At 52.7% G+C, this 12,932-nt stretch overlaps 4 protein-coding genes across 9 annotated transcripts in view; 3 read left to right on the top strand and 1 right to left on the bottom strand.

Moving 5' to 3' along the window:
- Nucleotides 1–12,932, top strand: part of MPPED1 (metallophosphoesterase domain containing 1) — an 822,621-nt gene that overhangs the window by 339,443 nt on the left and 470,246 nt on the right. The window lies entirely within an intron of this gene.
- The window catches only part of TSPO (translocator protein), a 677,237-nt gene that overhangs the window by 544,386 nt on the left and 119,919 nt on the right, over nucleotides 1–12,932 (top strand). The window lies entirely within an intron of this gene.
- Nucleotides 1,211–1,684, top strand: LOC126963672 (60S ribosomal protein L22-like). The gene is given in 2 exon segments (XM_050806153.1): nucleotides 1,211–1,246; nucleotides 1,248–1,684. Coding segments are annotated over 2 exon segments (387 nt in total). The 3' UTR covers nucleotides 1,599–1,684.
- Nucleotides 8,280–12,932, bottom strand: part of TTLL1 (TTL family tubulin polyglutamylase complex subunit L1) — a 43,042-nt gene continuing 38,389 nt past the window's right edge. For both annotated transcript variants that reach the window (XM_050805922.1, XM_050805923.1), the window contains one exon: nucleotides 8,280–8,541. In XM_050805922.1, coding sequence (XP_050661879.1) covers nucleotides 8,412–8,541 — 130 coding nt within the window. In that variant the 3' untranslated portion in view covers nucleotides 8,280–8,411. The remainder of the gene's footprint in view (nucleotides 8,542–12,932) is intronic.

Raw genomic sequence — 12,932 nt, 5'->3', positions numbered from 1 at the left:
GCATGGTGGCTCATGCCTGTAATCCCAGCACTTTGGGAGGCTGAGACAGGTCAGGAGTTCGAGATCAGCCTGGCCAACATAGTGAAATCCTGTCTCTACTAAAAATACAAAAGTTAGCCACATGTGGTGGCGCGTGCCTATAATCCCAACTACTTGGGAGGCTGAGGCAGGAGAATCGCTTGAACCCAGAAGGCAGAAGTTGCAGTGAGCCGAGACCACAGCATTGCACTCCAGCCTGGGTGACAGAGTGAGACTCTGTTTCAAAAAATAAAATAAAATAAAATAAAATAAAATAAAATTAGCAGAGTGTGGTGGCATGCACCTGTAATCCCAGCTACTTGGGAGGCTGAGGTGGGAGGATCACCCCAGGAGGTCAAGGCTGCAGTGAGCTGTGATCATACCACTGCACTCCAGCCTGGACGACAGAGTGAGACCCTGTCTCAAAAAAAAAAAGAGCTATCAGGCTGGGCATGGTGGCTCACGCCTGTAATCCCAGCACTTTGGGAGGCCGAGGCAGGTGGATCACAAGGTCAGGAGTTCAAGACCAGCCTGGCCAAGATGGTGAAACCCTGTCTCTACTAAAAATACAAAAATTATTTTGCCAGGTGTCGTGGCGGGCGCGGTGGCGGGCGCCTGTAATCCCGGCTGAGACAGGAGAGTCGCTGGAACCTGGGAGGTGGAGGTTGCTGTGAACCGAGATGACGCCATTGCACTCCAGCCTGGGCAACAGAGCAAGACTCCATCTCAAAAAAACAAAAAGAACTAGTACAAGGTGCAGGAAGAGAAGCTGCCCGGTGATGTTCTTGCTATTCAGCCATGGCCTCGAGGCAGCATTGTTCATAACCATGAGTAGCCTGGCCTCTCTGAACAGCTCCTGAAAAGCACTTTTGTTACTGTAGCTTTGCAGTTTACCTCCTTCTATGTTCAGGGCTCAAACCCCGTTTAACACGCGCCCCCTACTGGGCCACTGAGAACTGCTCGTCTCTGCAGGTCCCCCTCCACCCGGTGTGCAGGCTCCCTGTGCGCAACTCCCCTCCTCCAGGCTCCAGGGCCCAGACTGAGTTCACATTCTGGTCTGCACTGCCAGATCTCCCTCCAGCCTCTCACCAGCTCCATCATCCTCTGATCTGCCCCAGAGGCACATCTCTAAGAACACTAATGCCATCACTCAAAAACATTTGGCTGGGCCCTTTCTAACTCCGCTGCGGCCATGGCTCCAGTGAAAAAACTTGTGGCGAAGGGGGGCAAAAAAAAAGAAGCAGGTTCTGAAGTTCACTCTTGATTGCACCCACCCTGTAGAAGATGGAATCATGGATGCTGCCAATTTTGAGCAGTTTTTGCAAGAAAGGATCAAAGTGAACGGAAAAGCTGGGAACCTTGGTGGAGGGGTGGTGACCATCGAAAGGAGCAAGAGCAAGATCACCGTGACATCTGAGGTGCCTTTCTCCAAAAGGTATTTGAAATATCTCACCAAAAAATATTTGAAGAAGAATAATCTACGTGACTGGTTGCGCGTAGTTGCTAACAGCAAAGAGAGTTACGAATTACGTTACTTCCAGATTAACCAGGACGAAGAAGAGGAGGAAGATGAGGATTAAATTTCATTTATCCGGAATATTTTGTATGAGTTCTTGAATAAAACTTGGGAACCAAAAAAAAAAAAAAAAAAAAAAAAAAAAAAAAACATTTGGCTGGAAGCTGGGCACGGTGGCTCATGCGTGTAATCCCAGCACTTTGGGAGGTGGAAGACGGCAGATCACTTGAGGTCTGGAGTTCAAGAACACCCTGGCCAACATGGTGAAACCCCGTCTCTACTAAAAATACAAAACTAGGCCGGGCACGGTGGCTCAAGCCTGTAATCCCAGCACTTTGGGAGGCCGAGACGGGCGGATCACGAGGTCAGGAGATCAAGACCATCCTGGCTAACACAGTGAAACCCCGTCTCTACTAAAAAAATACAAAAAACTAGCCGGGCGAGGTGACGGGCGCCTGTAGTCCCAGCTACTTGGGAGGCTGAGGCAGGAGAATGGCGTAAACCCGGGAGGCGGAGCTTGCAGTGAGCTGAGATCCGGCCACTGTACTCCAGCCCGGGCGACAGAGTGAGACTCTGTCTCAAAAAAAAAAAAAAAAAAATACAAAACTAGGTTGCGCGCAGTGGCTCACGCCTGTAATCCCAGCACTTTGGGAGTCCGAGGCGGGTGGATCACGAGTTCAGGAGATTGAGACCATCCTGGCTAATATGGTGAAATCCCATCTCTGCTAAAAACACAAAAAAATTAGCCAGGCATGGTGGCAGAAGCCTGTAGTCCCAGGTACTCAGGAGGCTGAGGCAGGAGAATGGCGTGAACCTGGGAGGTGGAGCTTGCAGTGAGCTAAGATCATGCCACTGCACTCCAGCCTAGGTGACAGAGCGAGACTCCGTCTCAAAACAAAACAAAACCAGCTGGGCATGGTGGCGCATGCCTGTAATCCCAGCTACTCGGGAGGTTGAGGCGTGACAATCACTTGAACCTAGGAGGCAAAGATTGCTGTGAGCCGAGATCGCGCCACTAGCCTGGGCAACAGAGTGAGACTCCATCTCAAAAAGAAAAAAAAAAGAAAAGAAAAGAAAGGAGGGAAGGGAGGGGAGGGGAGATCAGGTAAGTTAAACCAGGGGTCAGGGGGAAAGTTGGCCAAGTGGCAAGCAGGGTGGGCCTCGGCCTGAAGGAACGCCGTGGACCCGCAGACTTGCTCCTGCTGACAGAGCACCAGCGGCTGGGCAGGAGCACGAATGAGGTGGGTTTGCGTCTGTCACTGGAGGAGTGCTCCGAACGCTTCTCAGGACAAAAGCAGGAGGCTGCCACTGTTCACAGGGTGTGAGATCTAATATGGTTCAGGCTGGGGCAAATCAGTGAAGACCAAAATCCCTCATTTTCCACAATGAGGGACTGGAATCAAAGGTGGATATGCTCCCGCCTGCTCCCAAAGCGTCCTCACGTGCCCCAGGGCCCTCCGCTGGGGTACAGTTCACGTTAGGTGACACACAAACAGCCTGAGGGTGCCCGGTCGCTGAGCAGCTACAGACGCTGTGCGTTACCAGCAGGTGGGGCCCTGCAGGAGACCTTGGCCTCCCCAGACCACAGGGGCTGCAGGGCTGCTGCGGGGAGGGGGCCAGGCAGCCGCAGCACAGCTGGGAATGGCTCCAGAGGGGAGGGTGGAGAGTGCGCTGGCCCCTGGGGGGACTCAGAGAGGCGTTGTGTGTGTTTGGCGCTGGTGGATGTGGTGTGTGGCGGTGTGAGCCAACAGGCCAATGGGCGGCAAGCATAGGAGGCTTTATGGAGTGCCCTGAAGAACCACTGTGTGGAGGGGAAATGGCCCCTGTGAGGAAAGTCCCAGCAGCCAGTGGAGCGCAACCAGATGCGGGCCCAGACTGGTGGGGTCTCCCCGGGAGTCCAGGTGGGAGGCAGAGGAGGAAAAGGGAGACAGTGAGAAGTTTGTCACCAGGCCCTCACTAATACTCGGGGAGCAGCCCGTGTGCAAAGGAGGTGAAGGATGGTGGTTTGGTTTTGTTTTTTGTTTTGTTTGAGATGGAGTCTTGCTCCATTGTCCAGGCTGGAGTGCAGTGGTGCGATCTCGGCTCACTGCAACCTCCGCCTCCTGGGTTCAAGCAATTCTCCTACCTCAGCCTCCCATGTAGGTGGGATTACAGGCATGAACCACCACACCCAGCTAATTTTTGTATTTTTAGTAGAGATGGGGGTTTCACCATGTTGGCCAGGCTGGTCTCAAACTCCTGACCTCAGGTGATCCACCCGCCTCGGCCTCCCAAAGTGCTGGGACTACAGGCGTGCGCTACTGTGCCCAGTCGAGGATGGGTTTATATTGGGAAAAACGAAGCCTATCAGACTTGGTGAAAACGACGACAGGATGCAACCTTCTGGCCTGGGACCCACCCCAACAAGTGGAAAACAGCAACGGCTCCTGGACAGCTCCCAGCAGGGCTCACTGCTCTGGCCCAGCCTAGCGCTGAGTGGGGCTGTTCCTGGCCCGACAGCCTCCCGAGGCCGGCTGCCAACGCCACACCCTTCCCATCCGTGTCCTGGAAGTGCTCAGAGGAAACATCTGCCCAGAACATGACATCACTAATGAGACAGTCACTATATGACATAAATCCACTTAGCACAGCCTCACCCTCACCTAGCAACTGGGTCACCAGCAAACTAACCACTTGGTGTGACTCCTCCATTAGGACTACGTGGCCCGGGAGCCTCAGAGGCCAACGTTCCCAACCAGGGACTCCACCCTTCTCCCAGAGAGAGGCAAAAACAAAACAATGGAACTGAGAACCCGGTGGAAGAGCTGGGAACGGTTAACAGGGTGTCTCACCTCTGTGTGTAGGAGCCGAGGTGGAGCCGCCAGCTGTGCAGAGGACGCCCCCTCCTGGGGGGTAAGAGCAGAGGACGCCCCCTCCTGGGGGGTAAGAGGCCTCACATGAGGCAGGCGGGCAGGGTCCCTGTGGGGTGGCATTGGCTGTTTCTGAGGCAAACAGAACTCCCCCCCCCGGCCTTTTTTTTTTTTTTTTTTGAGACGGAGTCTCACTCTGTCGCCCGGGCTGGAGTACAGTGGCCGGATCTCAGCTCACTGCAAGCTCCGCCTCCCGGGTTTACGTCATTCTCCTGCCTCAGCCTCCCGAGTAGCTGGGACTACAGGCGCCCGCCACCTCGCCTGGCTAGTTTTTTGTATTTTTTTTAGTAGAGACGGGGTTTCACCGTGTTACCAGGATGGTCTCGATCTCCTGACCTGTGATCCACCCGTCTCGGCCTCCCAAAGTGCTGGGATTACAGGCTTGAGCCACCGCGCCCGGCCCTTTTTTTTTTTTTTTTGACGGAGTTTTGCTCTTATTGCCCAGGCTTGGCGCAATCTCGGCTCACCGTAACCTCTGCCTCCTGGGTTCAAGAGATTCTCCTGCCTCAGCCTCCAGGCTAATTTTTGTATTTTTAGTAGAGAAGAGGTTTCACCATGTTGGCCAGGCTGGTCTCGAACTCCTGACCTCAGGTGATCCACCCTTCTCGGCCTCCCAATGTGCTGGGATTACAGGCGTGAGCCACTGCGCCCGGCCACAGAACTCCCCATTTTATACAGTGGGAAACAAAGGCGCAATGACCCTGGGGACAGGCTTGGGAAACAGCTGATAAACAGTAGAGCCAGGCCACAAGGCCAAGTCTGACTCGGGGGCTCCATCCCACACCCGCTATCAACAGCAAACACATTAAAACTAAATGCCACAGCTGGGCGCAGTGGGTCACACCTGTATTCCCAGCACTCTGGGAGGCTGAGGCAGGCGGATCCCCTAAGGTTAGGAGTTCGAGACCAGCCTGGTCAACATGGTGAAGCCCTGTCTCTACTAAAAATACAAAAATTAGCCAGTAATGGTGGTGTACATCTGTAATCCCAGCTACTTGGGAGGCTGAGGCACAAGAATCGCTTGAACCCGAGAGGCAAAGGTTGCAGTGAGCTGAGGTAACACCACTGCACTCCAGCCTGGTGGGCGACAGAGCGAGACTCTGTCTCAAAAAACAAAACAAAACAAAACAAAACAAAGCAAAACAAAACTTAAACACCAGGGAACACACACAACGCACATACCAGTAAGATCGTGAAGAAGGAGCGCCTGAAAAGTCCACCAATTGCAGTTTATTTGGAGTCTAGCCAAGTACCATTTGTATTGTTTCTCTCACTTTCTATTCTACCATATGTGTTGAAAAGATCTATTTTTCCCTAATTGGCAGTGAAACGTCATCAAATATATGTAAAATATACACACACAATATGGCATGTACACTTAACACACGTCCATGCATGGGTACTGAGAGAGCTTGGGCAAGGGTTAGGGAAGACCCTTATCTGAAGGACATACCCTTGGTGCCATTTGGGAGAACAAACTCCTGTTACTAGCATCGCAACAAAAACAGGTGGCAAGTTTTTTTTTTTTTTTTTTTTTTTTGAGAGGGAGTCTCGCTCTGTCGCCCAGGCTGGGGTACAGTGGCCGGATCTCAGCTCACTGCAAGCTCCGCCTCCCGGGTTTACGCCATTCTCCTGCCTCAGCCTCCCGAGTAGCTGGGACTACAGGCGCCCGCCACCTCGCCCGGCTAGTTTTTTTTTGTGTATTTTTTTAGTAGAGATGGGGTTTCACCGTGTTAGCCAGGATGGTCTCGATCTCCTGACCTCATGATCCGCCCGTCTCGGCCTCCCAAAGTGCTGGGATTACAGGCTTGAGCCACCGCGCCCGGCCAACAGGTGGCAAGTTTTAAAGATAAACTCAAGACAGCGAGTGAAGCTTCAGCAAATACATGTTAATACGACCGTGAGTAAAAGGCCCTTCCTGGCCGGGCGTGGTGGCTCACACCTGTAATTTCAGCACTTCGAGAGGCCAAGGCAGGAGGATCACCTGAGGTCAGGAGTTTGGGACCAGCCTGGCCAACATGGTAAAATCCCGTCTCCACTAAAAATACAAAAATTAGTTGGGTATGGTGGCGGGCGCCTGTAATCCCAGCTACTCGGGAGGCTGAGGCAGGAGAATCCTGTGAACCCAGGAGATGGAGGTTGCAGTGAGCCTAGATCTTGCCATTGCACTCCAGCCTGGGTGTCAAGAGTGAAACTCCACCTCAAAAAAAAAAAAAAAAGAAAGAAACAGCAATGTAACTCGTGTGTTATTACTCAGATGCATCTGTCCGTCTACCCGCCGACTCAGGTCCTCTCCATACACTCCTGTAAGTCACTGGGCTACCAGAAGACTGCATGAGAACACCATGCTCATCCAGCCTGTCTCGCAGCCATCGCTCCTCTTACAGCTCCTGGCTGCCCACGCGCTTCCCTGCAGCAAACCCAGCCGCTGATGTCATAAAAGGGACAGCCGGACCTGGCTGCACTCATCTGCTTCAATTTACTACAGACTCATCCACAAACCTTAAGTGGCAGAAACAGGTCTTTCTGAAGCCAGGTGTGGTGGCTCATGCCTGTAATCCCAACACTTTGGGAGGCTTAGGCAGGAGGATCGCTTGAGCCCAGGAGTTCGAAACCAGCCTGGCCAACATGGTGAAACTCTGTCTCTGCAAAAAAATGTTAAAAATTAGCTGGGGGTGGTGGTGTGTGCCTGTGGTCCCAGCTACTCGGGAGGCTGAGGTGGGTGGATCACTTGAGCCCAGGAAGTTGAGGCTGCAGTGAGCCATGATTGCACCACGGCACTCCAGTCTGGGTGACAGGGCGAGATCCTGCCTGAAAAGAAAAAAGAAAAGAACACAGGTCTTCCTGGGATCACCTAGACAAAGGCCTTTGTAAAGATAAATCACTGAGGAATATTTCTAGTTGCCTGTTTTCTTCAAAATCACAGTCAAGTAAGCCAGGTGCAGTGGCTCACATCTGTAATTCCAGCACTTTGGGAGGCTGAGGTGTGCAGATCACCTGAGGTCAGGAGTTTGAGACCAGCCAGCCCAACATGGTGAAAGCCCGTCTCTACTAAAAATACAAAAATTAGCCAGATGTGGTGGCGAGTGCCGGTAATCCCAGCTACGTAGGAGCCCGAAGTGGGAGAATGAGTACCCAGGAGGCAGAGGTTGCAGTGAGCCGAGATTGTGCCAGTGCACTCCAGCCTGGGCGACAGAGCAAAACTGTCTCAGGAAAAAAAAAAAAATTGCAGTCAAGGAAAAAGAAATGGAACTAAAAGAGCCGTCAGTTAAATACATTCCTCTCTCATGGCACGACTAGTCTATAAGATTTGTTTTGTTTTTAATTTAGTGTAAAGTTTTTTAATGTTAAAACCCTGTGACACATCAAATTACATGCTGAAGCTGTTACTTTCTGCCAAAAAAGTGAGTTTTTAATACAAAAATTCTGCTTAGGTTAAAAATTAAAGGCTGGGCACGGTGGCTCCAGCCTGTAATCCCAGCACTTTGGGAGGCCGAGACGAGCGGATCACGAGGTCAGGAGATTGAGACCATCCTGGCTAACACGGTGAAACCCCATCTCTACTAAAAAAAAAATACAAAAAACTAGCCGGGCGAGGTGGCGGGCGCCTGTAGTCCCAGCTACTCGGGAGGCTGAGGCAGGAGAATGGCGTAAACCCGGGAGGCGGAGCTTGCAGTGAGCTGAGATCCGGCCACTGCACTCCGGCCTGGGCGACAGAGCGAGACTGTCTCAAAAAAAAAAAAAAAAAAAAAAAAAAATTAAAAAACAAAAAATGCAAGTTTTATACATCTGCATGAATTGGTACCTTTCGCAATAGTCAAACAGACTACAGACCCTTCCAAAGAAGTGCCTTCATTTATTTACAGGGCTTAGGAAAGGAAAAAAGCTCTAGAAAAGGGAAATTTCAAAATAGGGCTTCAGCAGGGGCCCGGGTAGAGTGAGTAGTTTTGATAAGGTCCTGGTGGGAGTCACTTCCAGGTGGTAAGGACGGCTCTCCCCGAGTCTCTGGATCGGCCTGCTCTGGGCCCCAGAGACTGGCCCTGACGACTTCTCAGCTCCCGGTCGGCCCCATCACCCTGGGCCAGTTCTTCATCGTACCTGGAGACAGAAAGAGCCAGGATCACGGCAGGCTCTCTTTCAAAGGCAACAGACCAGGCTGCTGTGTGCCAAATGCAACATCACCCAGAGAAGCGACCTGAGGGGGCCCCCTGGTTCCTGCCAGCTCCCGCCCACCTCCCACCTGGCTGCAGTCCACCTGGTGGCTTTTGCAGCCCGGCAAACGCTGCCCAAGGCCACCGTGCCTACGTGTATAACCTTGTTAAGTTGTTGTTATGGACAGTGCTCTCTCCACGGAAGCTGACATTTTATACAGGTCACCAGGTCAAATTTGGCAAGGACTCCAAAGGCAACATGAATGAGGTGACACGGAACCAGCCCGGGGTACAGAGATGAGACTACCTGGCTGGAAATGCTTCACACAAGGCACCTGCAGGCTGGGGAGACTAACTCCATTTCAGATGGGAGCAGCACATGAGTACCGGCCAGGGGAGGCCAGGGCAGAGAGGCCCACAGTGCACACTCAGCTAGAGACTCTGCCAGTGTGACCCACGCCACCCCTCCCCATTTTCTTTTCTTTTCTTTTTTTTTTGAGATGGAGTTTCACTCTATCGCCCAGGCTCGTATACAGTGGCGTGATCTCGGCTTACTACAACATCTGCCTCCTGGGTTCAAACGATTCTCCTGCCTCAGCCTCCCGAGTAGCTGGGATGACAGGCATGTGCCACCACATCCAGCTAATTTTGTATATTTAGTAGAGACGGGGTTTCCCCATGTTGGCCAAGCTGGTCTCGAACTCCTGACCTCAGGTGATCCGCCCGCCTAGGCCTCCCAAAGGGCTGGGATGACAGGTGTGAGCCATTGTGCCCGGCCCCCATTTTCTTTAACTGCCTGTTTCCCAATTAAAGTTCATGCATCCTCAGGCTGCATGCGCTAAGAAGGTAACAGTGCAGGAAACAGCCTGAACTTGTGTGTATAGAAGAGGTGGACAGCACCCGCAGCTCCCCAGACGGGGCAGTCACAGCAATGGGCAAGTGCTGGGTCTTTCCCACAGTGGCGGGGCCCTTCTCTCATGGGGTCCTGGAGCATGGTCATTGCTGCCGGCACCTATTGCAGGCTGCGGGAGGGAGCAGGCTCTGGGGAACAGGGCCGCCCCTCCACGGTGACTCACATTACCCTCCCAACTCAGGCGGCAGCATCAGGACTTGCTTCCTATGGGGGGAAACTGGGGTTCTAGAGGTTTGCTCAGGGCCTAGGTTCCCACAGCTGGTCTGTGGCAGAGGTAGGATTAACCTCCAGGACTTCTTTTATATATATATATATATATATATTTTTTTTTTTTTTTTTTTTTTTTTGAGACAGAGTTTCACTCTTGTTGCCCAGGCTGGAGCACAATGGCGCGATCTCGGCTCACAGCAACCTCCACCTCCTGGGTTCAAGCGATTATCCTGCCTCAGTCTCCTGAGTAGCTGGGATTACAGGCATGCACCACCACTAATTTTGTATTTTTAGTAGAGATGGAGTTTCTCCATGTTGGTCAGACTGGTCTCGAACTCCCAACCTCAGGTGATCCGCCCGCCTCGGCCTCCCAAAGGCCTCTAGGGTTTCTGATTCCTAATTCTGAGCTTTTTGTCCCACAGAGCTAAGGAGTGTGGAAAGCATCTCCGCCCCGGTAAAAGCACATCCGTCGGTGTGCTGTGCCGGCCATCCTGACCAGGACCTTCGGTTGTATGTAGGTATTTATGTCAAAAACAAAAGGTACCCAGATCCTGAGCGCTAACCTTGTGGACTTCTGGAAAAAGGTAGATTTCTATGGTAAGCTTATTACCAAAACCAGAGTCTGCAGGTTGAATGTAGTATTGGTTAGAAACTTCTGAGGTTGAGGCCGGGCACTGTGGCTCACGCCTGTAATCCCAGCACTTTGGGAGGCCGAGGCGGGTGGATCACGAGGTCAGGAGATGGAGACCATCCTGGCCAACATGGTGAAACCCCGTCTCTACTAAAAATACAAAAATTAGCTGGGCGTGGTGGCGCGTGCCCGTAATCCCAGCTACTTGGCAGGCTGAGGCAAGAGAATCGCTTGAACCAGGGAGGCGGAGGTTACAGTGAGCCGAGGTCACGCCACTGCACCCCAGCCTGGCAACAGAGCGAGACTCCATCTCAAAAAAAAAAAAAAAAAAAAAAAAGAGAAACTTCTGAGGTTAAAGAATGCATTTCTACATTGTGCTTCTGCTGGCAAACTGGGACTGAAAGAGCAGGAGGGAAGAAAGCATTTTCTGTCTACTTTTTTTTTTTTTTTTTTTTTTTTTTGAGACGGAGTCTTGCTCTGTCACCCAGGCTGGAGTGCAGTGGCCGGATCTCAGCTCACTGCAAGCTCCGCCTCCCGGGTTTACGCCATTCTCCTGCCTCAGCCTCCCAAGTAGCTGGGACTACAGGCGCCCGCCACCGCGCCCGGCTAGTTTTTTGTATTTTTAGTAGAGACGGGGTTTCACCGTGTTAGCCAGGATGGTCTCGATCTCCTGGCCTCGTGATCCGCCCACCTCGGCCTCCCAAAGTGCTGGGATTACAGGCTTGAGCCACCGCGCCCGGCCTGACTACTTTTTTTTGAAATGGTCATGCAGACTGGAGTGTAGTGGTGCAATCTCGGCTCACTGCAACCTCTGCCTCCTGGGTTCAAGAGATTCTCATGCCTCAGCCTCCCAAGTAGCTGGGATTACAGGCACATGCCACCATGCCCGGCTAATTTTTTGTATTTTTGGTAGAGATGGGGTTCCATCATGTTGCCAGGCTGGTCTCGAACCCCTGAGCTCAAGCAATCTGCCTGCCTCGGTCTCCCAAAGCGCTGGGATTACAGGCATGAGCCAGCACGCCTGGCCGCGTTTTCTGACTTCTGTCTGTGCGGCAGACACCACAGGCATCCAGGCTCTGCACCAGGGTGGGGCTGTCAGGACAGTGACACGGGTTTGCTTCCTCCCTGGCTCTCGAAGGAGAGACACAGCCACAGTCCCTATGACACAAGGAAGCCAGACAGGATACCCCCGGAACTCTGGAATCTCCCTGGGTGGGGGGTCCTCCAGGATGCCTTCCTGGTCCGTCTCCACAGGGTCAGATACCCCGACCCACTGGGGACTCCACATTCATAAATGTCGTCACTCCACTGCCCCTCCGTGTTTGCCTCAGTGGCCAGGGGGCTGCGGTGACCGCCCGTCTGGTTCGTGGCTGCCCCCGGCAGCTTGCTCAAGGTCTGGTGGATAGGAACGTACTGAATGAATGGAGAAAAGGACCACATATGGTGACCAGTTTCACGGAGCACTTGTGCTGATCTGTGCAGCTCAAAAAACAAAACAAACAGAAAGGAGCATTTGGCAAGCAGCTGGCACCGGGATGTGCTGTTCCCAGGGGTGGTCTGGCCACCTACTGAGCCAACGCAGAGGAGAATCAGAGCCAAGATAGTTCTTCGAAGCTCCTGTTCTAGCAGGCTTTTCTTCTGGGTTTTCACAGAAAGAATCTAGTCACTATTAGGGTTTTTTAAAGGCTGTAAAAGTACAGCCAGCAACTTCAGAACAGGGTCCACCTCCAGGTGGCAGATGCAAAGTGCCAGGCCTTGTGGGGCCACAGCCAATGGCGTGGCCTGGGGCACGTCAGCTGCCTCCTGCCCACCTTGGCCTCCCAAAGTGCTGGGAGTGACCTCATGCAGCCATTGTCCTCCACTAGATGCTGCTCGGCTCTGAGGGGTTGCTGTGGGCACACAGAGTACCTGGCACGGACGGGCGGCACCGCTCAGATGACGTGGCCCTCGCAGTCAGCACCAACTGCTACTGCTGCAGGTGGCTGCACCTGAAAATGGAGCTGAGGTTCTTTGATCATCTGAATGCCTAGGGGAAGCGAGCCCCGACTGACTGGAAGCATTTAGAAGCCATCAGCTCTACACAAAAGCCTTCCATTACCCCTCAGGAGCCGGGGGAGGACGGCTGGATCAGGGAAGGGGTCACCTTATTGTCTCTTCAACTAAAAGCAGTGAGGCACTGGTCTCTGCTTCTTCTTTTCTGGGTTTTTTTTTTTTTTTCTTTCTTTCTTTCTTTTTTTTTTTTTAGGCAGAGTTTTGCTCTGTTGCCAAGGCTGGAGTGCAGTGGCACGATCTTGGCTCACTGCAACCTCCACCTGCCGGTTCAAGCCATTCGCCTGCCCTCAGACTCCCAAGTAGCTGGGATTACAGGTGCCCGCCACCACAGCTGGCTAATTTTTGTATTTTCAGTAGAGACAGGGTTTCACCATGTTGGCTGGGCTGGTCTTGAACTCATGGCCTCAGGTGATCCACCTGCCTTAGCCTCCCAAAGTGCTGGGATTACAGGTATGAGCCACCATGCCTGGCCTGGCCTCTGCTTCTTAGCCTGGAGATGGCAAGTCTGGTCCTCTCCCTCACGAAGGCCACG

Source organism: Macaca thibetana, chromosome 10 (genome assembly GCF_024542745.1).
Source record: "Macaca thibetana thibetana isolate TM-01 chromosome 10, ASM2454274v1, whole genome shotgun sequence".
In the NCBI taxonomy this organism is placed as follows: domain Eukaryota; kingdom Metazoa; phylum Chordata; class Mammalia; order Primates; family Cercopithecidae; genus Macaca; species Macaca thibetana.
This window is presented reverse-complemented; position numbering and strand designations above follow the sequence as displayed.